Source organism: Ornithodoros turicata, chromosome 6, assembly GCF_037126465.1.
Source record: "Ornithodoros turicata isolate Travis chromosome 6, ASM3712646v1, whole genome shotgun sequence".
NCBI lineage: Eukaryota > Metazoa > Arthropoda > Arachnida > Ixodida > Argasidae > Ornithodoros > Ornithodoros turicata.
In genome coordinates, this window is record NC_088206.1 from 28,312,002 (window position 1) to 28,336,184 (window position 24,183).

At 47.5% G+C, this 24,183-nt stretch overlaps 1 protein-coding gene across 1 annotated transcript in view; it reads right to left on the bottom strand.

The window, feature by feature from the left end:
• Positions 1–2,312: 2,312 nt before the first annotated feature.
• The window catches only part of LOC135397774 (uncharacterized), an 81,170-nt gene continuing 59,299 nt past the window's right edge, over positions 2,313–24,183 (bottom strand). The window contains exon 3 of the mRNA XM_064629352.1: positions 2,313–3,136. Coding sequence (XP_064485422.1) covers positions 2,795–3,136 — 342 coding nt within the window. The 3' untranslated portion in view covers positions 2,313–2,794. The remainder of the gene's footprint in view (positions 3,137–24,183) is intronic.

Below are 24,183 nucleotides of genomic sequence, written 5' to 3' on the forward strand. Positions count from 1 at the left end.
AAATAAAGGTTGAAATCAACAATTGTCGTGTGTCTCGTCTGAAGCTGCTGCATTGTGGTTTAGGAGCGACAGGCTAGCCAATCACTGTTCAGTAGGCTTAGCGTGGACCAGTCAGCGCACGACATCGGTAGGCTTCGGTGTGAAGGGACAATCAGTAGGCTTAACGTGCTTCGGCTTAGAAGTCAGTAGGCTTAGAATGGACCAATCAGCATGAAGTAGGCAGAGCTAGTGAAGAGTTGCGCCATCTGGTGTCAGTGGGCTTAGAATGGGCCAGTGAAGGCCAATCGGTAGCAGCCAATTAGAGTGTTTAGAAAGTCTGGTAGAGTGATCAGTAGGCTTAGCGTGGACTGGCTTAGAAGTCAGTAGGCTTAGAATGGACCAATCAACGCGAAGTGGGTAGAGCCATTAAAGAGTTGCGCCACGAGGTAAGTAGCATGGACCAATCAGGGCGAGCCACAGCAGAACCAAACCGTGCCCTATGACGCAATTGGACCAATGGCATAATTTCTATTAAATGTGTAGGAAACCTTCTTCGGCGCCGTCAGAGCATGCGCAGAAACGTTGTGAACCAATGAGCAGCAGGATGGAGGCATGCGGTTAGCACGGGCCAATAGCAGTTGGAGCCTACCAGCGTATGACCCCCGCTAAACTTATCTTATGGGAAAAGTTACAATCTCCCACAGTTAAATTTATCTCATCTAGAGATGAGTGTGAGTGAGCAATGAGTGGCTTGCAGTTCAATGGATCCATAGGAGTGGGTGAGTGACCACTTGCTGTTAGATGGACCAATCGGAGTTGGAGCCTATGAGGGAGCTGTGACCAACTAGAACCAATAAGGAGCTGGCCAATCAGTGGGCTTAAACGGGCCAATCAGATGGCTTAGAAAGTTTGGGAGAGTGATCAGTAGGCTTAGAATGGACCAATCAGCGGAGCCGGTTAATTAGCATAAAGGGGCGGAGCTGTGCTCAGCGATATGCATGCACCAATCAGCGTGAAGTGGGCGGAGCCGAGAAATTAGCATAAAGGGGCGGAGCTACAGTCAACCAATCAATGATCAGTAAGCTTAGCATGGGCCAATCAACGTGAAGTGGGCGGAGCTAATGGCGGCCAATCAGATGGCTTTGGATTTGGCTTGTGTTGGATTAGAACTGGATTGTGTTGGATTATAACTGGATTATGGCTCAGAATTGGATTCGAATTGGATTGGAATTGGATTAGAGAACACTCTTGGCTATAGGACACACTTCTATACTACTCGCGTGTTGTTATCTACACGAGTATCGATTTCATTTTGTTTAGCTGATAACGCTGCGATCTTGGACTCCAAGTTTGCCATCTTTTCAAGAACAGTTGGCACTTTCGCACCGTTACTACGTATTTCCAGCAGAATAGCTGTGAGTGATGGTTCAGACCTTGATTCTGCCTGTTGAGTCCGTGCATTGTTTAAAACACATGTGGGGCAAGACCGAGCTTGCGTTCAGCAGTGGATAAAGCTTTGTATGACGTTTTTGTCAGACCAGATCACTTGCCAGCAGGATACAAATTACACTTACGCTGCGGAAAGCAGCGGCACACCATTCACTGGCCTTGCTTAGACGGTATAAGAAAACGCAGATTAGCTCTTCAGCAAAGGGCACCGCCTTGTTTTTTATCAAGTCAGGGAAGTATTCGGAGCTCTTATCCTGCAGCAAGGAGTTTGGTCGTACTTTTTATGCTCATTAGGCATATGTTGCTGTTTTTGCCTGAGGCATGGCTAGAACAATCAACAGAGCCTGTGTAGTGCAGCAATAATGACCATTTGCAGATGAAATCATTGTAGTTTCGACGAGAACAAAAATAAAAAATAATGAGATACACGACCGCTTATACCTTCGTACATTTGATTTTCCGCACTCAGTGAAACCATAACAAGTATTTCAGTTTCTGCTGCTCTAATGCCAATTTCTTTTCCGCCTCATGGTAATCAAGAACGCGTGATGGTCTTCCCTATCTGGATTACAACTTCCACCGTCATCGGATTGCTTGCACGAGTCATTGCTAATGAGCGCGTGAATGGCTCCCATTTTCGTATTTGCCACACTTCTCAATCTATGTAGAACTCCATGCACCGTAGTGCTCTCCTCTAGGTTAGGTTAGGTTGGATTGGGTTAGCGCTCGCCCCCACCCCCTCCGGTGAAGTACTTCCGAAGCCTCTGCAGATGCATAGGTTACTCCCGTCGGTATGGCTTTACGTCAGCGAGACGAAATGACAGTCGAGCAGTAGTTTTGTGAAGTAATATGACAATCATAGTTTGCAAACAGAGAGCACAATACGAGTCTTGGAAGTTGTTTATTCTGTACATGGAAAGCTGGTGAATGTCTTGTTAGAAGTGCGATTCCTTTTGAGAAGTGACCCACTTGGCAAGGAGGAGGAACAGCTTCCGTTAACGATACACTAAGATTGTTGTTATAATCAGTCATCTTTTATCCGACATTGACAGAGCTTATGTAGGGAGAAGGGAGATCGACCTCCGGTCATAGAAGACTTATATTGAGCGAGGTTGAAGTCTACATAGGTGTTTTTACCAGTTCACCAATGTGGATTAGTGACCCAGTTAACTAACAGCAACTGACACGATCGGTAAATATGACCAGTATATTAATGCAGGGTGCATTGACATCGCCAGAGCAATTTGAAAAGAGCAACACACATTTCTCGGCATTTTCGGGCATCCGGTACCTTACATGAACCAATTTGTATTGTGCAGTGTTTTCACAAATATCTTGCAGCAGAGAAGCACGCATAAGGGACAGGCTACAGATAGCGTTGGTTGTCCAACATTTTAGCATACACATCGCGGACATCATTGAAACGGAAAACTCGAAGGGTTGCAATTTCTTTCATTGCGTCCTGAAACCAGCGGCCAGTGAAGCTTTCAGGCCCTATGGTACCAGGATTGGCGTAGAGAAAATTAGCGTTGGATAGGTCCACGTAAGATAAGTTCCCTGTGCCCGAGAGCCTGTCGATTTTCATCCATAGGACCATGACGATATCATTGTAGTACGTGGTTTGGTTCCTGTAGACGTAAGTTCCGTTCTTGGGGTCGTACGGAGCTACAGCTGAGTGGTACGTCGGTGCATTGGCTCGAAATACAACCTGCATGAGAATGATATCAGAATGTTACAGCTACACGATAATGTTACGTCCCTCATCACGATATACATTTTGGGTTATATAGATAGGCATCCGCGTTTCCAGTTTCGGTTTTGCAATTGAAGCCGAGGCAAAGCCGATGAGCATGCGGCGCCAAAACTTTGATTTTTAACAAGAAAGAAAAATAAGCACACCGCCGATTGCGCGTAACCATCAGATATCCGTATCACTTTATCCTCCATTCCCAAATATTCAAGTTCTCCACGTTCCAATTGTAACAGTAAATATGTATCGTCTCCCCGGCATATTTCATTAAGGACTGCTGTGTGTTGACAGGGCAGGGAGGGGCATTACGAAAAGCTTCCTCTAGTGTTTTACACGCTTGTTCTCGCGTAGTGACAATTGTAGACCTTTGCAGCATGAAGAGCATAGTTCCCCTTTTCCCTTGTGCAGTACTATTTCCCTCAGTGTGCGAAAGGAGATGATTTTGAATAATTGTAATTGTTTGTGTGGCAATCTAAAGGGACAGTCACATCCGGAAGAAACCCATCTATGAAACCGATGCCGGCGTCAGCCGACAGTGTACCCGGCTAATTTTTCGTCAGAAGAGTGTTTAGATTTTAAGATCAGTGCTGCTTCCGCACAGAGCCATTTATAGGGAGAGTTTTTCTTTTGCCGCCTGATGGGTGGAGCCTATTTTGACGTCAGAGTCGTCGTTGCGCCGCCCAAAAAGCCTAAATCCAAGCAGAATCCACTTATCAGCCATCTGGTGCGCGCCAAATTGATTCTGTGCGCCAGCTGGTCGACAGCTTTGTTGTCCCACTAAATGTAATCTACGGGAATAACCGGCTTAGGACCCACAGCCGCCTGTGATAAGGGGGGCTTTGTTGCCAAACTGAAAGAGTTCAAGGACGAAGGGCTTTCGAAGGACGATGTAGGCACGTGTCTTCCCTCCTTGCATCGTAAACGATCAGCATCAATATGGCGTCGGCGACCGGCTGACGACGGGATAACAATAAAGCACGGCGAGGGAGGTCGCTTAGCCGTGACGTCGCATGACGCGCTTCAAGTTAGGCTCCTCCTAATGGTCAAACTCTCCCTATAAACGGCTCTGCTTCCGCGGCCGCAGAAGCTGCGGCGGCGTGACGTCACTCCCTAAGCGGAGGGGTGACAGCGCGGTGCTCAGGGAAGGAAAGGCGCCGTCCTGACGCCCTATAACTCTATGATTTGCCCACGCGGCCGCGGCATTCCTTTTTTTCAGGGTCGCGCCCTCTTTCCTTCTTAGAGAGTGACGTTTTCACATTTTTCAACACAGGGAATTGCGGAATACTCTCAACATCCGGCGTCTGCTCTTGTCATGCATCCCATCGAGTAACAGTCAAACTGCGCCACTATTTCGCGGGGGATTTTCGATACCGTGGTTAGTGATCTATGTGGAATAAAAGTACACTATAGTTTCGAAATCGACTGGGACAGATTGGACCGCCCCTTTAAATTCGTCGACTGACATCGGGTTTGCGAGCTAGACGCTGCAACCTTAACAGAAATACATGGTTTATCAGAAAACACCGAAAAATATGCGGCTCTTTTCTCGCATTGTAAACAGTAAAAACCCGATTTGTAGCTAATGAGGTCGCTACAGAAACATCTGCAAGGTCTGACTTGAGAAATGCATATCAAATTTTTTAGGCTGCGCGAATATTCGGATCTTTCGAACATTGAAGCGAATAGTAATTGTATATCCGATTCCTAGTCCGAATTAAATATAGAATTAGATATTCAAATTTCGAATCGAATCGATGTCTCTTCTAAACTCAGAACGTTCGAATGGTTCCGAAGCTGCACTCATAAGCCCAGAAACGCAGGAAGAGAAAACAGTGAGTGCTGCTTTATACGAAGATTCGAATGAGCACAAATCGATAAATGCTGGCCTCAGTAGCTCAGTCGGTAACGTGTTGGCTTGCTGAGTTCAAAATCGTGGGTTTACTGCGGGTCGAGGACAGTGGCAATGTGGGGGAGGTAAACATTGCTTCCAGCACCGTGTGTCGGAGATTTTCGGCGCACGCCAAAAGAACCCCAGGTGATCGCAATTATTCCGAATCCTACTGTGCGGCGCGTGCACCATGTCGCCGCACAAATAGGCTGACACACCTTACGTGTAAATCTACTCCGAGTACCTATTATATGCTCTGTGTGTTTACGGTTCGGTTATACACTCTAAGAAAAAAAGGTTGAAAACGGGTAGAAGCGCAACATTCCCTCTACCGACTGCAGGTGGCGTTGATGCTGTTTCTGCCCTTTTACTCAACTCTCTCCCCCCTACGGTAGAACCACTGTGAGAATTTTATCATCACTACATATATACATTCACTACATTACTACATACATACACTACATTACTACATATGTCACACGAGTTCAAGTGCATATTCATATCACCGTTCAAGAGATTAGCCAGTGCGACCAAATACGGAGTGTCTGCACTTGCGCAGAATCGCTGATTGTGTAACAGGGGTCAGTATAGAGACGAAAGCCGAGACTGACAGACTGTAGGTTTGCACATGGACACTGCTGCACAGAAGGCCATGCGTGCGAGTTATCGGTTCAGCTGCAATGATATACAGCATAAGCAAGGTGGAGACACGCAGAACCATGTGAGTAATCTTGATATTCACATTTTTCTTGCCGAGTGTGTGCATACGCACAAATCAGATGTGTTTTTCTCAGTGCGTTCTCGGGTTGTCGTTTGACACTTTTTCGGCGTCTTATGAAAATGCAATATCACGAAATGTATTTGTGTAATACACGCAGGCCACCATGACGACTTTGCCACGACACCTTACCAGCGCCCTTCTGAGGTGATTGTATGATCCACCTCGAAAATGAAGAAATGACATGACATACGGCGTGCCCACTGTTTGATGAGAGAAGGCACTCATGGCTCGAGTGTTGTTTTTTCAACGCTCTCTATGTCATTATTATTGTCTTGTGTGCACAGCCAGAATAGACGGCCTTGCTTTTGTATACCTATTTCTAAGGAGTGAAACATGTACCCTCGTTATTAGTTGTCGCTTATGTTTTTAACAGCTCTATTGATGTCATTTACATTTCAGGGGGATTGGTAGCTTATCCATCCTGCCATGTGTTCTTCCGGGCAGATATTACATACCGAACGGATACTGGTGTGTCTTTAAAGTGACACAGCAGTGTGAAGCGTTCAGCCCTCAGAAGTTATCCCCATGGCGTTGTTGTGGTGAATGGATGTTGAATTTATGTCCAAGACAGTTCATGCAAGTCATAGTGACCATGCAAGCGCTCTGCAGTCTGAAGGATGAAACGATGGAGTCGTCTGGTGTTGTGCCGTGTTTTCTTTCGTGTCTCCGTGCTCAGGGTTCTTAAGTATGGATGTACCATAAAGGTGAACAGTTCTACTGACGGTAGAACAGCCTTCTGGGAAAGGTAAAACATTTAGGCTCAAGATGGAGCCATATTTCTCACCCTTGAGGTAGACGTGTCTCCTATGTGGAGAGAAAAGATAGACCCCCAGAGGAACAACACTTCACCATGTAAGTGCAGAATTTTGCCACTTATTGAAAGAAAAGTAGGATCGAATGTCGTGTCCCTTTCAGGGACTACCGTAATCCCCTCAAGACCCTGGCTTTCGGGCACGACCTTGTTCGCCTCTAGCTTCGAGCGTAGTTCAACTCTACCAAATTGGTGGTGCTCTCGAACACTATGACGTCATTTGTTTACAAACAGGGAGAGGTCAATTGCTTCGGGGATCCAGTGTGTTTTTTTTAGCGGGTCCAGATTAAAAAAAAAGCAAAAAGCTATGAGAGCAGCATAGATACTGTCTTTTCATAGGGGATACACGGCCAGAGGGACATTCTTTCAGAGATTATCAGCTACTGGATAACTAGTCACCCCCAAACTAATTAATTAAACCTTTAATTTGGGGTATCAGGCAAAAGTGAGATAGCACAATGGAAACAATCCTCGTTAAGAGAATCCGGAACCGCATCCGCAAACATTGCATGAGACCGATAGAGTTATGTTAGGCATCGCTTTACATTCTACTTGGGGAAATTTCTCTTCCGAGAACAGCTTTCATATTAAGTAGACGAGTTCACCGTCTCTACAGCTAAGGAAACGCCAGCGATAGTAACATCACGATGATGTAGGCCAGACTAGCCAGGCACACAAATGGATTATCTCCCGAGTTCGTCTGCTTCGCGTTGAAGGGCTGAACGAGTGAACGGTGAACTGCGGTGATCGGCTGGTTCGCCTCTCTGGGAGCAGTTAAGAATGAATACGTTCACTTCGAAAGTTCGTGAAGGAACACGTCGCGCGGACTGAAGGACTGAACGAGTGAATGGTGATCGGTTCGTTCGTCTCTTTGGGAGCGGTCCTGACTGAATACGTCGGCATCAACAGTTCGTGAAAAAAAAAACAAAGAAAAAAAAACGGCGTGCCAACTGAAGGAGTGAACGGTGAACTGCGGTGGAGGGGGGGGACAGTTTGTTCGCCTCTGTTGCAGCAGTTCTGAATGAATACGTCGGCTTCGACAATTCGTGAAGGAACAGGGCGCGCAGGCTGAAGGGCTGAGCGAATGAACGATGAACTCTGGTGATCGGTTCGTTCGCTACTCTGCGAGCAGTTCTGAATGAATACGTCGGCTTTGACAATTCGTGAAGGAGCACGGGTCGCGGTCTGAAGGACTAAATGAGTGAACAGTAAAAGGTTCGTTAGCCTCACTGGGAGGAGTTCTGAATGAATACGTCGGCTTGGACAGTTCGTGAAAGAACACGGCGCGCGAAGTGAAGGACTGAACGAGTGAATGGTGAACGGTTCGTTCGTCTCTGCATGGGAGCAGTTCTGACTGAATACGTCGGCTTCGACAATTCGTGAAGGAACACGGCGCGCAGACTGAAGGGCTGAGCGAATGAACGATGAACTGCAGTGATCGGTTCGTTCGCCTCTCTGCGAGCAGTTCTGAGTCACTACGTCGGCTTCAACAGTTCGTGAACGCGCGGAATGAAAGGCTGGAGGGGTGATCTGTGGTGATCGGTTGATTCGCCTCGCTGGGAGCAATCCAGAATGATGACGTCGGCTTCGACGGTTCGTGAAGGAACACGGTGCTCGCAGTGAAGGACTAAACAAGTGAACGGTGAAGTGCGGTGAACGGTTTGTTCGCCTCTCTGCGAGGAGTTCTGAATGAATACGTCGGCTTCGACAATTCGTGAAGGAACAGGGCGCGCAGGCTGAAGGGCTGGGCGAATGAACGATGAACTGTGGTGATCGGTTCGTTCGCCTCTCTGCGAGCAGTTCTGAATGAATACGTCGGCTTTGACAATTCGTGAAGGAGCACGGGTCGCGGACTGAAGGACTAAACCAGTGAACAGTGAAAGGTTCGTTCGCCTCTCTGGAATCAGTTCTGACTGAATATATCGGCATCTGGGAATGAATATGTCGGCATCAACAGTTCGTGAAAGAAAAAGCACGCCAACTGAAGGACTGGACGAGTGAACGGTGAACTGCGGTGGACAGTTCGTTCGTCTCTGTTGCAGCAGTTCTGAATGAATATGTCGGCTTCGATAATTTGTGAAGGAACACTGCGCGCACACTGAAGGACTGAGCGAATGAACAGTGAGCTGCGGTGATCGGTTCGTTCGCCTCTCTATGAGCAGTTCAGCAGCGCAATTCAATGAATACGTCGGCCTTGAAAGTCCGTGAAGGAGCAGAGTCGCGGACTGAAGGACTAAACGAGTGAACAACGAAAGGTTCATTCGCCTCTCTGGGAGCAGTTCTGAATGAATACTTCGGCTTCGACAGTTCGTGAAGGAACACGGCGCGCGTACTGAAGGACTGAACTAGTGAATGGTGAGCGGTTCGTTCGTCTCTCTAGGAGCAGTTCTGACTTAATACGTCGGCATCAACAGTTCGTGAAGGAAAACGGCGCGCCAACTGGAGGACTGGACGAGTGAACGGTGAACTGCGGTGAACAGTTCGTTCGCCTCTCTTACAGCAGTTCTGAATCAATACGTTGGCTTCGACAGTTCGGGAAGGAACATGGTGCGCGGCCTGAAGGGCTGAGCGAGCGAACGGTGAACTGCGGTGAACGGTCTGTTCGTGTGTCTAGGATCAGTTCTGAATGAATACATCGGTTGTAACAGTTCGTGAAGGAACACGGTGTGCTGGCTGAAGGACCGAACGAGTGAACGGTTTGTTCGCCTCTCTGGGAGCATTTCTGAATGAATACGTCGGTTTTGAAAGTTCGTGAAGGAGCACGGGTCGCGGACTGAAGGACTAAACGAGTGAACAGTGAAATGTCCGTTCGCCTGAGAGAACTGATGTTCTGAGGCTAGAACAACATAGAAGGGACAAGAAGGGTAACAATATAGAAGGGTAATCCAGAAGATGTGGGTTCGAGTCCTACAGCTGGCTAACCTTTTCAGTGACTTTCATCTTTCATCGTTTTTTTTTTCGTCCGTTCGCCTCTCTGGGAGCAGTTCTGAATGAATACGTCGGCATCAACAGTTCGTGAAGGGAAACGGCGCCAACTGAAGGACTGAACGAGTGAACGGTGAGTAGTCCGTTCGCCTCTCTTGCAGCAGTCGGCTTCGACAGTTCGTGAACAGAGTGCGCGGGATGAAGGACTGAAGGGGTGAACGGTCATCTGCGGTAATCGATTCATTCGCCTCTCTGGGAGCAGTTCTGAATGAATACGTCGGCTTGGACAGTTCGTGAAAGAACACGGCGCGCTAACTGAAGGACTGAACGAGTGAATGGTGAACGGTTCGTTCGTCTCTGCATGGGAGCAGTTCTGACTGAATACGACGGCTTCGACAATTCGTGAAGGAACACGGCGCGCAGACTGAAGGGCTGAGCGAATGAACGATGAACTGCAGTGATCGGTTCGTTCGCCTCTCTGCGAGCAGTTCTGAATCACTATGTCGGCTTCGACAGTTCGTGAACGCGCGGAATGAAAAGCTGGAGGGGTGATCTGTGGTGATCGGTTCATTCGCCTCGCTGGGAGCAATCCAGAAGGATGACGTCGGCTTCGACGGTTCGTGAAGGAACACGGTGCTCGCAGTGAAGGACTAAACAAGTGAACGGTGAAGCGCGGTGAACGGTTCGTTCGCCTCTCTGCGAGCAGTTCTGAATGAATACGTCGGCTTCGACAATTCGTGAAGGAGCACGGGTCGCGGACTGAAGGACTAAACCAATGAACAGTGAAAGGTTCGTTCGCCTCTCTGGAATCAGTTCTGACTGAATATGTCGGCATCTGGGAATGAATATGTCGACATCAACAGTTCGTGAAGGAAAACGGCACGCCAACTGAAGGACTGGACGAGTGAACGGGGAACTGCGGTGAACAGTTCGTTCGTCTCTATTGCAGCAGTTCTGAATGAATACATCGGCTTCGATAATTTGTGAAGGAACACTGCGCGCACACTGAAGGACTGAGCGAATGAACGGTGAGCTGCGGTGATCGGTTCGTTCGCCTCTCTATGAGCAGTTCAGCAGTGCAATTCAATGAATACGTCGGCCTTGAAAGTCCGTGAACGAGCAGAGGTCGCGGACTGAAGGACTAAACGAGTGAACAACGAAATGTTCATTCGCCTCTCTGGGAGGAGTTCTGAATGAATACTTCGGCTTCGACAGTTCGTGAAGGAACACGGCGCGCGTACTGAAGGACTGAACTAGTGAATGGTGAGCGGTTCGTTCGTCTCTCTAGGAGCAGTTCTGACTTAATACGTCGGCATCAACAGTTCGTGAAGGAAAACGGCGCGCCAACTGGAGGACTGGACGAGTGAACGGTGAACTGCGGTGAACAGTTCGTTCGCCTCTCTTACAGCAGTTCTGAATCAATACGTTGGCTTCGACAGCTCGGGAAGGAACATGGTGCGCGGCCTGAAGGGCTGAGCGAGCGAACGGTGAACTGCTGTGAACTGTCTGTTCGTGTTTCTAGGATCAGTTCTGAATGAATACGTCGGTTGTAACAGTTCGTGAAGGAACACGGTGTGCTGACTGAAGGACCGAACGAGTGAACGGTTTGTTCGCCTCTCTGGGAGCATTTCTGAATGAATACAGAGGCTTCGACAGTTCGTGAAGGAACACGGCGCGCGGACTGAAGGACTAAACGAGTGACGCGTGAATTGCATGGTCTGAACGGTTCGTTCGTTCTGTGGGAGCAGTTACGAATAAATCCGTTGACTCCTACAGTTCGTGAAAGAACACAGACTGAAGGGCTGAATAAGTGAACTGTGAGCTGCGGTAAACGGTCCATTCACCTCTCTGGGATCAGTTCTGACTGAATATGTGGGCATCAACAGTTCGTGAAGGAAAACGGCGCGCCAACCGAAGGACTGAACGAGTGAACCTTGAACTGCAGTGAACAGTTTGTTCGCCTCTCTTGCAGCAGTTCTGAATGAATACGTCGGCTTCGACAATTCGTGAAGGAACACGGCGCGCAGACTGAAGGGCTGAACGAGTGAACGGTGAACTGCGGTGATCGGTTCGTTCGCCTCTCTGGGGGCAGTTCAGAATGAATACGTCGGCTTTGAAAGTTCGTGAAGGAGCACGGGTCGCGGACTGAAGGACTAAACGAGTGAACAGTGAAATGTCCATTCGCCTCTCTGGGAGCAATTCTGAATGAATACGTCGGCATCAACAGTTCGTGAAGGGAAACGGCGCCAACTGAAGGACTGAACGAGTGAACGGTGAGCTGCGGTGAACAGTCCGTTCGTCTCTCTTGCAGCAGTTGTGAATCAATCGGCTTCGACAGTTCGTGAACCGAGTGCGCGGGATGAAGGACTGAAGGGGTGAACGGTCATCTGCGGTAAACAATTCATTCGCCTCTGGGGGAGCAGTTCAGAATGAAGACGTCGGCTTCGACGGTTCGTGAAGGAACACGGTGCCCGAGTGAAGGACTAAACGGGCGAACGGTGAAAGATTCGTTCGCCTCTCTGGGAGCATTTCGGAATGAATACCGAGGCTCCGACAGTTCGTGAATAAATACTGCGCTCAACAGTTCGCTTGTCTCATTTATAAAAAAAAAAAAAAAAACATGTTGACTTCGACACTTCGTGAAGGAACACGGAGCGCGGACTGAAGGGCTGAACGAGTGAACGGTGAAGCGCGGTGAACGGTTCTTTCGGCTCTCTGGGAGCAGTTCTGAATGAATACGGCGACCTCAACATTTCGTGAAGGAACACGGAGCGCGGACTGAAGCACTGAACGAGTGAATGGTGAACTGCGGTGAACGGTTCGTTCGCCTCTCTGGGAGCAGCTCTGAATGAATACGTCAGGTTAAACAGCTCGTGAAGGAAGACGGCGCGCCGACTGAAGGACTGAACGGTGAACTATGGTGAACGGTTCGTTTGCCTCTCTGGCAGCAGTTCTGTAGCAACACGTCGGCTTCGACAGTTGGTGAAGAAACACGACGCAAGGAATGAAGGGGGGCGATCCCACGCAAAATGATCCGGCGGCCCTGCTCAGCCCTCACAAAACTATCGCGAATTTTTACGAAAAATTTTGAGCAGTCCCTAATAGTGCAAAACGACATAACACCAAACATTTCTTCGCAGATCTCAATGTTGCCGGTGCTAGACACGAGCGATGCTCACAGCGCTGGCGAAAACCAAACCTGGCATAAACGGCAGCTACGGCTCATAGAAAGCACATAGAAATGTGAGGTTTCCTTTTGCGTATAGAGGAAGCCATTCTCTACATAACGTCGAAATCCCGGTTGTTACGCTGTAATCGGTACTGGTATACACAGGCTGGAAGTTTCGCAATTTTCCTCCTATTTCGCGATTTTTTGGGGAAAATGAAACCAATGAATTTTAATGAATATTTTTTCTTCCAACGTCTCATGGAATACTTCAACAGGAAAAATCGCAAGACCCGTAACTCTAGTAGTCATTTCAGGAAAAATAGGAGAAGTATGCGCTTTTTCAAAAATTCGCTACAATCGAGCGTAAAAGACGAAATGAAGAGTTCAGAAGAGACGTCTGAAACCAATGCAGTTTGATAGAACGAGCCTTCTTGTACAACATATTAAAAAATCTCGAGGGTGATTTTTCGTATACAAGAGAAAATGTTTTTTTTCTTTGTAGTGGGGGGTATTACGGCCACAGTTACCCACGTTGGATATATTTGGTGGGGCGCCCTATATTTTTTTCTTCGGCTCCTGTTATAATTATCTTTATTTTGTTTTTTTTTTCTGGTTGGTTTTCAATATGAGAACCATCCGGACCAAAGGAACATGGCTTTATTTGAGCGCTGTGGAGTTCCAATACACCAGTATGAACATTAGGCGTGTAAATACATGTTCAGTTGATCAAAGTTCCCTTTAACTGTCACATTTAAATGCTGAACAATTCAGAAAAAAATACTAATCACGAAAAGTCTTAAAAATGTAACGTTGTAGGAAAAGACGAACATCCAAAGCGTCATTTACATGGCAGAACTACTGGAAAGCGACGGAATCTTACGGTGGTGGTCCTTCGTCCATGCTGTACTAGGTCCCAGTGAGGCTCACAGCTAAAGCCCTTCACCATCTGCGGATGGAAGCGTATATCCGCGGATATACGCTTTGGGGATATCCGCGGAAGCTTGTTATGATCTGCGGACCGGACGCGAATGGCGCCGAATCAGGAGCGGAACGGATGCAGATAAGCCGCGAGATTGCGCCGCCAATTTTTTTCGCACTAGCTACCGAAAACAGGGTACAAGGTGAACGCAAGCCGCTCCCGCGACTAGGAGATATCTCTGGCGTCTCGAGTCGAGGTGCGCGCTCGACGCCGATCTTGCGTTGCATTTGCAATAAACTCTACAGATTCCATTTGTTGCAAAATGTGTTGCTGTGCTTGGTGCCGTGTATCCTCTGATGGCATCATGGACGCTCAGGGCCTGTCCTCTCTACAAAAGCTACACTCTAAAATCTGTACCTCTTAAAAACCCCTTTTATAAGGTACATTTTTGCAAAAATGTACCCTTTATTTTCTGCGGTACGAAATCACCTAAAAGGTACAGCACTTTTAAGGTATGCCGTCTAACAGGTACACCCGTATAAGAGGTACAGCCGTCTAAGAGGTACAGCCATTTTAGAGGCACCGTCGTCTAAAGGGTACAACCGTCTAAGAGGTACTACCGTCTAACAGGTACGCCCGTCTAAGAGGTACTGCCGTCTAACAGGTACGTCCGTTTAAGAGGTACATACGTCTAAGAGGTACAACCATCTAAGAGGTAAGCCCGTCTAACAGGTACGCCCGTCTAAGGGGTACAGTTGTCTAAGAAGTATACAGTCCGCACACAACAGAGAGGAACATGAGAGAACTGATGTTCTGAGGCTGGAACAACATAGAAGGGACAATCACATACAAGGCCTCAAGTTGTGGTGACATAATCCGCACGTGACGTATGGCACGCACAGTAAAACGCACGACGCCCATCATGTACTGTGCGCTTATGCTTTGGTATCGGTCGTGGTAATACACACTCGCAGAAGTGTGCATCTGTAACATACGCGAAATTGACTAACGTGTTGCAAGCACATGCGGAACAAAGACAAAAGGCGATCTGAATACTGATTCGCTCTTTATTTGACCTTCAGCGATTTCAGTAGCTGCGAAAGTCGTGTCTTTCTGTACGGCTTCGGGAATTCGTTGTCGCCTACGACATATATTTGCAGCAGGCCTAACAACTGGCCAAAAGCAGTTGGGTATGTCAAGTTTTTTATGTAGTAAACTCTCAAGCAGCACAGCAGCACAAACTCATATAAGCATGTCCGATGGTTCCAGCTGCACAGCCTCTCCGCCACTACACCAAACAAGGCTCTCCTGCCCGAAAAAGAGTTTCGGTCCCGGAGAGACCACCTCTTCGGGGACGGTCTGGAGAGGAACGCCGCAATTAGTTCGTGTTTGTGCCTTCCAAAAGGTTTGTCTCAAACAAAGGAAGCAGTTCACATACCGTTGATATCAGGTCATACTTCGATTCTTTTTGGACGTAAGAATACGTCCACATCGACGAACGTCGATGATTCTTTTCCTTCATGGCTGAAAAAGCCGCCAGGATGTTCGTCATCACCACCATAGCTTGATCAAAGCTTTTGCGGAATCTGACGTCGAATTCCAGTATCAGCTGAGAAACAAATGTAGTTTAGATATTAGAGATAAAACTACACTGTCGGCTTGAGCTGTAACAGAATAGTAAAACCGATCACTTCGCTTGATTTATTTCGATCGTATGAATAATTAGTGTTGACAAACCACATCGCTACGCCGTTAAGTGAAGACGTCATTCTGACCCATGGGTGTTCTGCTGACTGGCTACTCTTGCTGGTGCCTGACCTTCCAGCAAAGGAATGTATAAAGGTGATCAGATTTCCCTCCAGTATAGTATTATAATTTTTCCTTACTCGGGGAGCTGGATTCGAAAGGATTCATTGGAGGTGGCCATGCCACGGGGTAGTAGTGTTCGTTATACTGACGGGAGGTACACTGGCGCGCAGACTTGTCTTAACCAGTGGAGCGCGTGTCATTGGACGCTAAGACGCAGCTGGAAGCGAGGTTGGGATGATCTACTATCCCCTTGAAGGGAGGTCGATACGCACAGCGGATGAGGTCGCGTTTCGGCATCTCCGTTGTGCGTACCGACCCTCCCTTCAACGGGATTGTAGATCATCCTGATCTCGTTTCCAGATGTCCATCAGCGTCCGATGACACGCGCTCCGCTGGTGGCAAGTGTACGCGCCACTGTATCTACATCGGAAAATATTTCAGAGCTACAACTGGGACGATACCCTGCAGCGCTAGACAAGCCTGAAATAATTCACTGACGTGGAACGCTTCTAGGTTGTTAGAACCCCCAATGCAATCGCATACGCACTCTGGCAAGCTCGCGTTCACAAAGCTCACCCCATATGCACGTAGTTGTAGCGAAAATGAACAACGTTAAAGAGCAACTTACCATCAGGTGCACCTTCACGGCCTCTCCATGTCCCTTAACCGGTCAACTTAACCGTGCGAAGACGGCGTCTTCCTGATCACAAATAACCTTCAAACGCGGACGCGGCTGCACTTATAACGTATGTTTCTTCCGTAGGTATCAAGAGTTCGATTCGCTAAATATGAGGCAAGATAAAGAAAAAATAAGAAACTGACCCGCCTGACCTCATGAAACCACTGGAAGGTGTGGTTTGTCGGTTCGTCGACAGCTTATCTGTTCCGGAATGTTTTTTCTTTTAGTTTTCATGTTGGCCAAAAGAAAACCTGCTTCCTTCACGAACACACGGAGAGAGTTCAATCTTTTTCTGTTTTATCGATTTAAATACCCAATAAGCAATAAACCGCGCCTATACAGAACGGCATTTTCCTTCCTCACTGTCTAGCCTGTGTTCCTAATATACTTGAAACAGACGCAGACAATTTAAACAAAAGTACCGTGGTTGAGGCTCTTTAGCTGACGATACAGACAGGAACGTTTTATCATCTGCCGTGAATGAAACAATCATAGTTGTAAGTCAATCTTTATCTCCAAGTCCGTGCGATGTACATGCATTATCTGACTGCATCGAACCCTTTGGGGCGTTACTTGAACGCAAGAAGTGGTGAAAGCAGTGGAAAGCACAATAAGATTTTACGCAAGAGGTACTGCTTTATACGGTACCTCATAAACTGACCGTGTACCCCATAAATATTCTTGTACCTCATACATACAAATCGAGATCCTTTGTCTCGCCCAGTACCTCTTAAAGCAACTGCGAAAAAGCACTGATGTACCTGATATTTACCAGGTACAGCTCGATATAAGGTACGTTATAAGGTACCGATTTTAGAGTGTATGCCACTCCGATGTTTTCACTGTCAGAACATGAGAGAGGAAGTCGCCCGTGTCGATGAAGTTCAGTGACAGCGGTTTTTGTTAGTCTTTTTTCTGTGCTGTTTTGTGCTGACGGGACATAACGTTTATTTCCTGGAAAATTGTCTAGATACCGAGCCCAGAGACTGAACCATCGCTGCGTGCCGTGGGAGACGCGGATTTTGCCGGTCCGATGCGGATGTCAAAAAGCTCATTCGCGCACGACTTTAGCTCACACGACATAAAGTATTGCTTAGACCTGACCATCACTGCTAATCCCCAATCTCCGTCGCCGGCACAGTGCACACCGGCAACAGTGCCATAAACTTAGCTACCGAGGATTGCAATATGCGCGTTATGCTACACAAGAAAAGACTGTGGTAACCTTGCAGAATTCTGTGCCACAGCATAGTGCTTGCACATTGAAGTTCAACCAGACCAGCAAAAAATTGGGAATAAAGCGACTTACAACAGGAGCACAAGAAACAAATATAGAGCACCCCACCGAATATATGCAACGTGCGGGTCACTGTGGCCGTAATACCCTCTGTTACAAAAAAAAAAAAAAAAGTACTAAACACCGATTACAGCGTGAAAACCACGATTTGCGACGCTGTGTAGAACATGGTTTCCTCTATACGCAAAAGAAAACCGCACACTTCTAGGTGCTTTCTACGAGCCGCAGCTGCCGTACACGCCAAGAACGGTTTTCGCCAGCGCTGCGAGCTTCCCTCGTGGCTAGCACCCGCCACATTGAGATCTGGGAACAACAACAACAACATAGATGAATGGATGATGATGATGATGTGAGATGTTTCCCTGCGTTGAGTGCAGGACCCTACTCCATTCCAAAAAGGTTCACATGAAAGGATGACGAGGGAAGGGAATCCCTACAGTTCCTGAAGGAGGCCGGTGGCCCTCAGAAAGGAAAGAAAAGCGCCAAGTGCACGGCACTGATGTGCAGGGTTACTCCATGGGCCGAGAACTTTGCAGATGTTGAATGTCCTCTGATCGAGAATTTCAAGTTGACATTTAAAGGCCCGTTGCTCGCATACGTACTGGCTACAGTCTTCTGTAATGTGTCGAATTGTTGCCGGGAAACCGTCAATATCGACAGATAGTGAAGGAACACGGCGCGCCGAGTGAAGGGCTGAAGGGGTGAACGGTGAACTGCGGCGATCGGTTCATTCGCCTCTCCGGCAGCAGTTCTGAATCAACACGTCGACATCGACAGTTAGTGAAGGAACACGGCGCGCCGAATGAAAGGGCGAACGGTGAACTGCGGTGATCGGTTCATTGGCCTCTCTGGGAGAAGCTCAGAATGAAGACGTCGGCTTCGACAGTTCGTGAAAGAACACAGCGCGTACTGAACACTTGGTGCTTTGTTCCAGTAGCAAGGATATCCGGCATGCGACGTATGCCGCACAGTGCATATAAACGAGTGGATCTGCAGTGAACAGTAAATTCGCCTCTGACTCTGACTGTTTGGGAGCAGTTCAGAATGAATACGTCGGCTTCGACTGTTCGTGAAAGAATACCGCACGCGGACTAAAGGACTAAACAAGTGAACGGTTCGTTCGCCTCTGTATGAGTAGTTCTGAATGAATCAGCTTTGACACAAAGAACACTGTGGGCGTACTGGAGGGCTGTACAATCGAATGGGGAACTGCGGTGAACGGTTGGTCCGCCTTTCTTGAAGAGCCCTGGATGAGCACGTCGTCTGCGACAGGTCGGGAAGGAACCATTAGCTGCGAACCGTTCATTCGCCTCGAACGACTGTCGGAGAGGCTGGGTCGACTGAATTCGCCTGCTGGTTGGATCGTTTGAGGCATGAATGAAGCTATCTTCTAAGATAGCGTGTATAACTAGGTCGCATACAGCCTCGCAAGGAGAAGTACGCACTCCGGTGCTCTCTATTATATTATGGCCGGCACTTCCCATTATACATCGTCGATCACGCGGGGAGGAAGCTCGCTCCATAAATTGACGTAACCTTAGAATTCGGACGGGCACACTAAAGAGTATGTGACTGAAGGAAAATGCTGGGCTGGTTGTTGGCATTTCATATTTGGGGCGACACAAAGACATAAAACAACACAACGTAGTCGCCTAGGTCGCCGTATGTGAGCCTAGGTCGCTAACAAATAAAGACAGTCTACAAAATCAAGTGAAATGGATGATCATACAAATGTAGCGTTTTGATTGATTCATTGAGATATAAAAATCACTGGACGGATACGATAGTCGATAATGAGAAATTTGAGCGCAGCTGTGGAGGTTGAGTTATACACCACTGTTTCTATTTTCCACACATAGTACTTTCCCAAGGTAGCACTCCTATCCCAGTGGTTGATTGTTATGATGATCATGAGCGTGCTTTATTGCGCTTATGTAGGCAGAAGCCGCAGAGCGAGCGTAGCTCATTCGACTGCTCTCGTAGCACCCTCCTCCTTCACTTTCCTCCTCGCCCTTCTTTGCATTTTAGTGCCCTCCTTCTTCGCTTTCCTCCTCTCGCCCTCTTCACACTCGCCGTACGCTTCCCACTGCTTTCCTCCTCACGGTTTCACGTACTTTCATCCTTCGCTTCGCTCCTCGTTCGTTCTGCCGGTTAGAACGCCGCCGCCACTCAACCCAGAAACGGACACCAAAGAGCTGTGCTCTACAAATATAGAGATGTGAGACCCGACAAAGCCGGGTCAGGGTACTCCAGAAATCGTGAATAGAAATAGAATAGCATTTTATATTGTGAAAATATATATAATTTCAAAAGCAAAACTAGGACGTCCAGAGGACAAAATAAAGCAGTCCACGTTCCAGAGATGAAAGCAATGGAAGCTTTCCTCACACCATGGAGGCATTATGTGCGCAGCTATCGCCTGTAGGATTTGATTTAATGGAAGGCGGGGGGGGGGGGGGGTATATGTTTATTCACACAAAAGGAGAGAGGCGGCATTGGTGCATGTTTTAGCGCGTATCTAACGACTGCTTATTTCAGTACATAAAGGGACCGCGAGAATAAATCTTGTAATTTAATCCTATACCATTGCGTTTTAGCCAGTTAAGTTGGGCCATGTTATTATTAGACCGACTAGACTGTGCTTATGAAAATTTAGTGAGAGCATCTGCCTTAGTGCATTCATAAGGGTTTTCCAGAAAGCTGCTCGGACGTCATGCGATTTCTGGACGCAAAACGGTTCTCGAGAGAAATGCAAATATGCCCGCGTACCACGCCGTGGCGTACACGCGGCGTAACCAGAGCCACAATATGGTAGCGCCAACGGGTTTGCTCACGCCATGCTGCGGACCATGTAACCCCCTTTACTCAAGGAACGGTATCGGTGACGTAGTGAATGGGGGGAAAGCGTGTCGATACTGTATGCGAAGCTCTTTAGTGACTAGTTTAGTTTTAGGTTCTCCATACTGGTAGGTCTGGATAACCTCCCTTTCTTGGCACTTACAACTGAAGTGTAAAGAGTATATGATATTGTTGCGTTTGAACAGTGTGCTGCAGAGGCGTCAGAAGTCCCTCATGGCAGGCTGGGCGAGCCCTAACCTAGCCCAGCCCAACCCAACCTATCCTAAGCTAGAACAGCCTTTGATGTACTTATTACAAACGACTCGTACATGCAATCCGATGACAGTGTAGGGCGTAACCACGACCTACTATATACTGACACGACCATAACACTCGACGATTTCCCTATGGAACTTCCATCCGCGGCTCGGCGAGCGGAAATGACGCATTAGGCGCAGTGCGCCAGTATGGCGGCGCTTAGTACAGGCCCCATCGCCTCGGCTCAATCATGTAGGTGTATGACGTAGATTCGTGTCGCTGAGTAGCAACACTTACTCTATTTTATTGCCATGTTTTGTGGTAGGTAGATAGATAGATAGATAAGTGATTTATTTAGACATTCTATACATTACAAATTATAAGGCAGGACCGCTAGGCACGCCTGTAATGGGATCCCCGTAAAAATTACAGTGATGACTACTAATCTGATACGCCTAGAAAAAGCACAACAGTTTTTGCAAGACAATGGAAACATTAAAAAAAGATCAGAAATAACTTTGCCAAGACAGTTTCAGCGTAAATACATAAACAACAATAAGCGTTACAAAGGAGGAATAAATAGAAGAAGTCAATCACAACAGATGCGACAACAGCCGTTTAAACATCTCGAAACTAGATACTTCTCGTACCTGTGACGGAAGACTATTCCAATGCTTTCCCGCAAAGTAACAGACATAAGAAAGACGATTAGTACAACAGACTACAGCATGATTTGTGCAAAATAGGTGCGAATAAAGAACGTGAGGTCTGCGTGAGAGGTCTGCGTGAAAAAAGAAAGAAAGAAAAAGCATGTATGTATGTATGTATGTATGTGAGTACCGACGGGAGTAACAACTGCTGGAGGACGATGTTTCCTTCTGTGTTATGTAAAAGACGTAAACACAAACATACTTTCAGCAGCTGCATAAATGGTCTTGGCCAGGCAAGGTTTGAACCCTAAACAACGTAAATAATGTTAGAAATGTTGTTGACCAGGACGACGTGGCTTTTATTGGCGCACTATTAGGCTACAGTCGTCACTTTTAATACTTTGCGTGACGAAGGCGTTTCACAAACAGCGCGTTGTGGTGCTTGCGTTTTCGTGTTTTATTTACATTTATGCGATATGCATGACCTCATAAACTTTGTTAGGACTAGAGTAGCTAGCTTTGCTGTGTCGCTGGCATATTTGCTGCAGCTGAACACGGGATTGGCTGTCACACGAGGAAGCACAAGTCTGGAAACGTGAAGAGAATTAACGACCAGTCCCATTATTCAGAAGCAACCATTATCATGCTGCAATTTTCGGAGCTAACAATGGTATTCTCTGTCTAGGAGGTGGCAAGAGCACAGAACAGTAGACATAACTGTGGTCTTTAGGGCTTCGTACGTAATGTCAGTTAGGAAGGTGAGCTTCGCAGGTGCTGTCGCTTCCCATGTAAGGAAGTAGTACAAAAAGCTGAAGTACTCCTGTGGCACCTACGACGACGTCGTCGGCTGGGAAGTGCCGAAAGCTTATGGCAAGAAAGCCCGTAGTTTGCAATGGTTCATTGGTGCGTAAATAAATATAAAGGCAAGGATTATATGACCACGAGCAGTATTTAGCCGTTTGTAACTCAAAGGGCACGATGCCGCGGAAGAACCAAGAAATGATTTTTGTGCTCACCTGCATCTGGACCCCTAGAGACACTATTCAGTCATTTCTTCAAGCAGCGTCCGACGGATACTCATCAAAGGAAATTACTGGGGCGCAATGCCCCTTCTTTGACTTGCAAAGAGGGACGGTATAATACACCATAACACAGGAACGAAGACACAGTGAAGTTTGACTTCAGATATTCTCCAGGGCAAGTACACTCCACCATGCGGAACCACGCTGTCGACATGTGATCCGTCGTCTGCTCAGGGGCCACTACGGAGCGCCCCAAACGCGCAGCGGTAACTCGGCAAAACAATTTCCGCGGCGGTGGGGAGGAACGCGAGTGTTATGGTCGTGTCAGTATATAGTAGGTCGTGGGCGTAACGGGTATGGGAAGGTCACCTCACATTCTTGATTACCTTGAGGTCAAAAACACATTGGCGTTTCAGCTGCACAAATTGAAATATTGGTTGATTGTCTCATTAAGTGCAATAAGACATAGAAGTCAGCGAGCGGTGATGTGTTTTTATCTTCTATTTTTGTTTTCGTCAAAAGCGCAATGGTGCCGTCTGTAAAGGGTGTCATTATTGTTGCACTAAAAAGGCTATGCCGAGTTTTCCCGCCATGGCTCAGACAAAGACAGCTGGTACGCTAAACGTGTCATCAAGCACACCTGGTTAAAGTCCTCATGGTAAGGTCCTCATTGCAGGATAAGGGTTTCCCTTTCTATCCTCGAATGGTCCCCACGTTGCTCAAAAATAAGTCGACGCCATTTGGTGAAGCGAAATCTGCGCTTTCCTGTCTAAGTAAGGCTACTGAATGGCGTGTCGCCGCTCATCGCGCAGCAGGTCCGCTCATACAGTATTACGCAGGGTAATTGGGTGGATGGTACCTATCGGGTGAATTTAGTTTTCTACTTTTTAAATGGGTGTTTGTTTTCACGCTGCGCGGTAGCACAGCCAGTCTGTCTCAGATGACACAGATGAAAAATGGGGTGACAGGACCATGTGAGCGAAAGTTGAGGGGGGGGGGGGGCGACCGCCACCGCTGCTCCCACCTTCTGACGCCCCTGGTGTAGTGTGTCTGTAATGCTGCGAGCGCCACCCTACAAGAGTAAGCAGCAGGAAGGCGAACCTAGAAGCGAGGACAACGGCGGACACAATCGAGGTACCATCACGGAAGAGAAGTAAGGAGACCGAACTCCGATGGAGAATGATGTCCAAATTTCTCGAATCAATTCTTGACCACGCCGCAGCGCTCACGTTCCCTCCGGCACTAGCTACACGAAATCTGCTGCCCAGTAATGCGCCGTTTGTGTTCAAATACTCTACTAAAAAGCGTTCAAAAAGAGTGTTTGCTTGATAAACATGAACACAATGTCTCCAGTAATAAATTAATATTTTCTGGTCAGCTACAGTCCTTTTTTGCAGTTTCTGTTGCCTCGTTTTCGTGTCATAAGCGGAAGTTACCCTAAAGGAAACACAGGTTTTGCTGAAAAGCCACATTTGAAGGGTATGAAGGGGAGGGTATATTTGAAGCTCTGTAACCGAAAGTCGCCGCACGCTACCTTGGGTATCGCAAAAGCTGGGGCTGAGAGAGCTTTATCTGCACACGTGTCAAGCAAGAAACGTGTATGCGAGTGCTATGAGGGGCGGGACGCTCTGCGCTGGATGGACACGATGAAGTTCCGAAGGTTCTGGGGCTATTATCCTGAATGAGTGCCAGTTAGCTTAATAGCGACGTTTTAGTGACACTTAGTTTCTTATTTCTTGTCATGCATGCCGATCGCCATGCTACAGTTTTGGGAACTGAAAAGACAGTCGTGATCTACTCTGTGTGTGTTGACCAACACTGACATCTTAAACAACACTGATTCTTGTACTTCTTGTACTTGTGATTCTTGTACTTGATATTGTACTTCTACAATATACACTATCGCTTTGATTTTCAGTTTCATGCTTAACATTGTCATGTTACTTCAGCACAAGCATG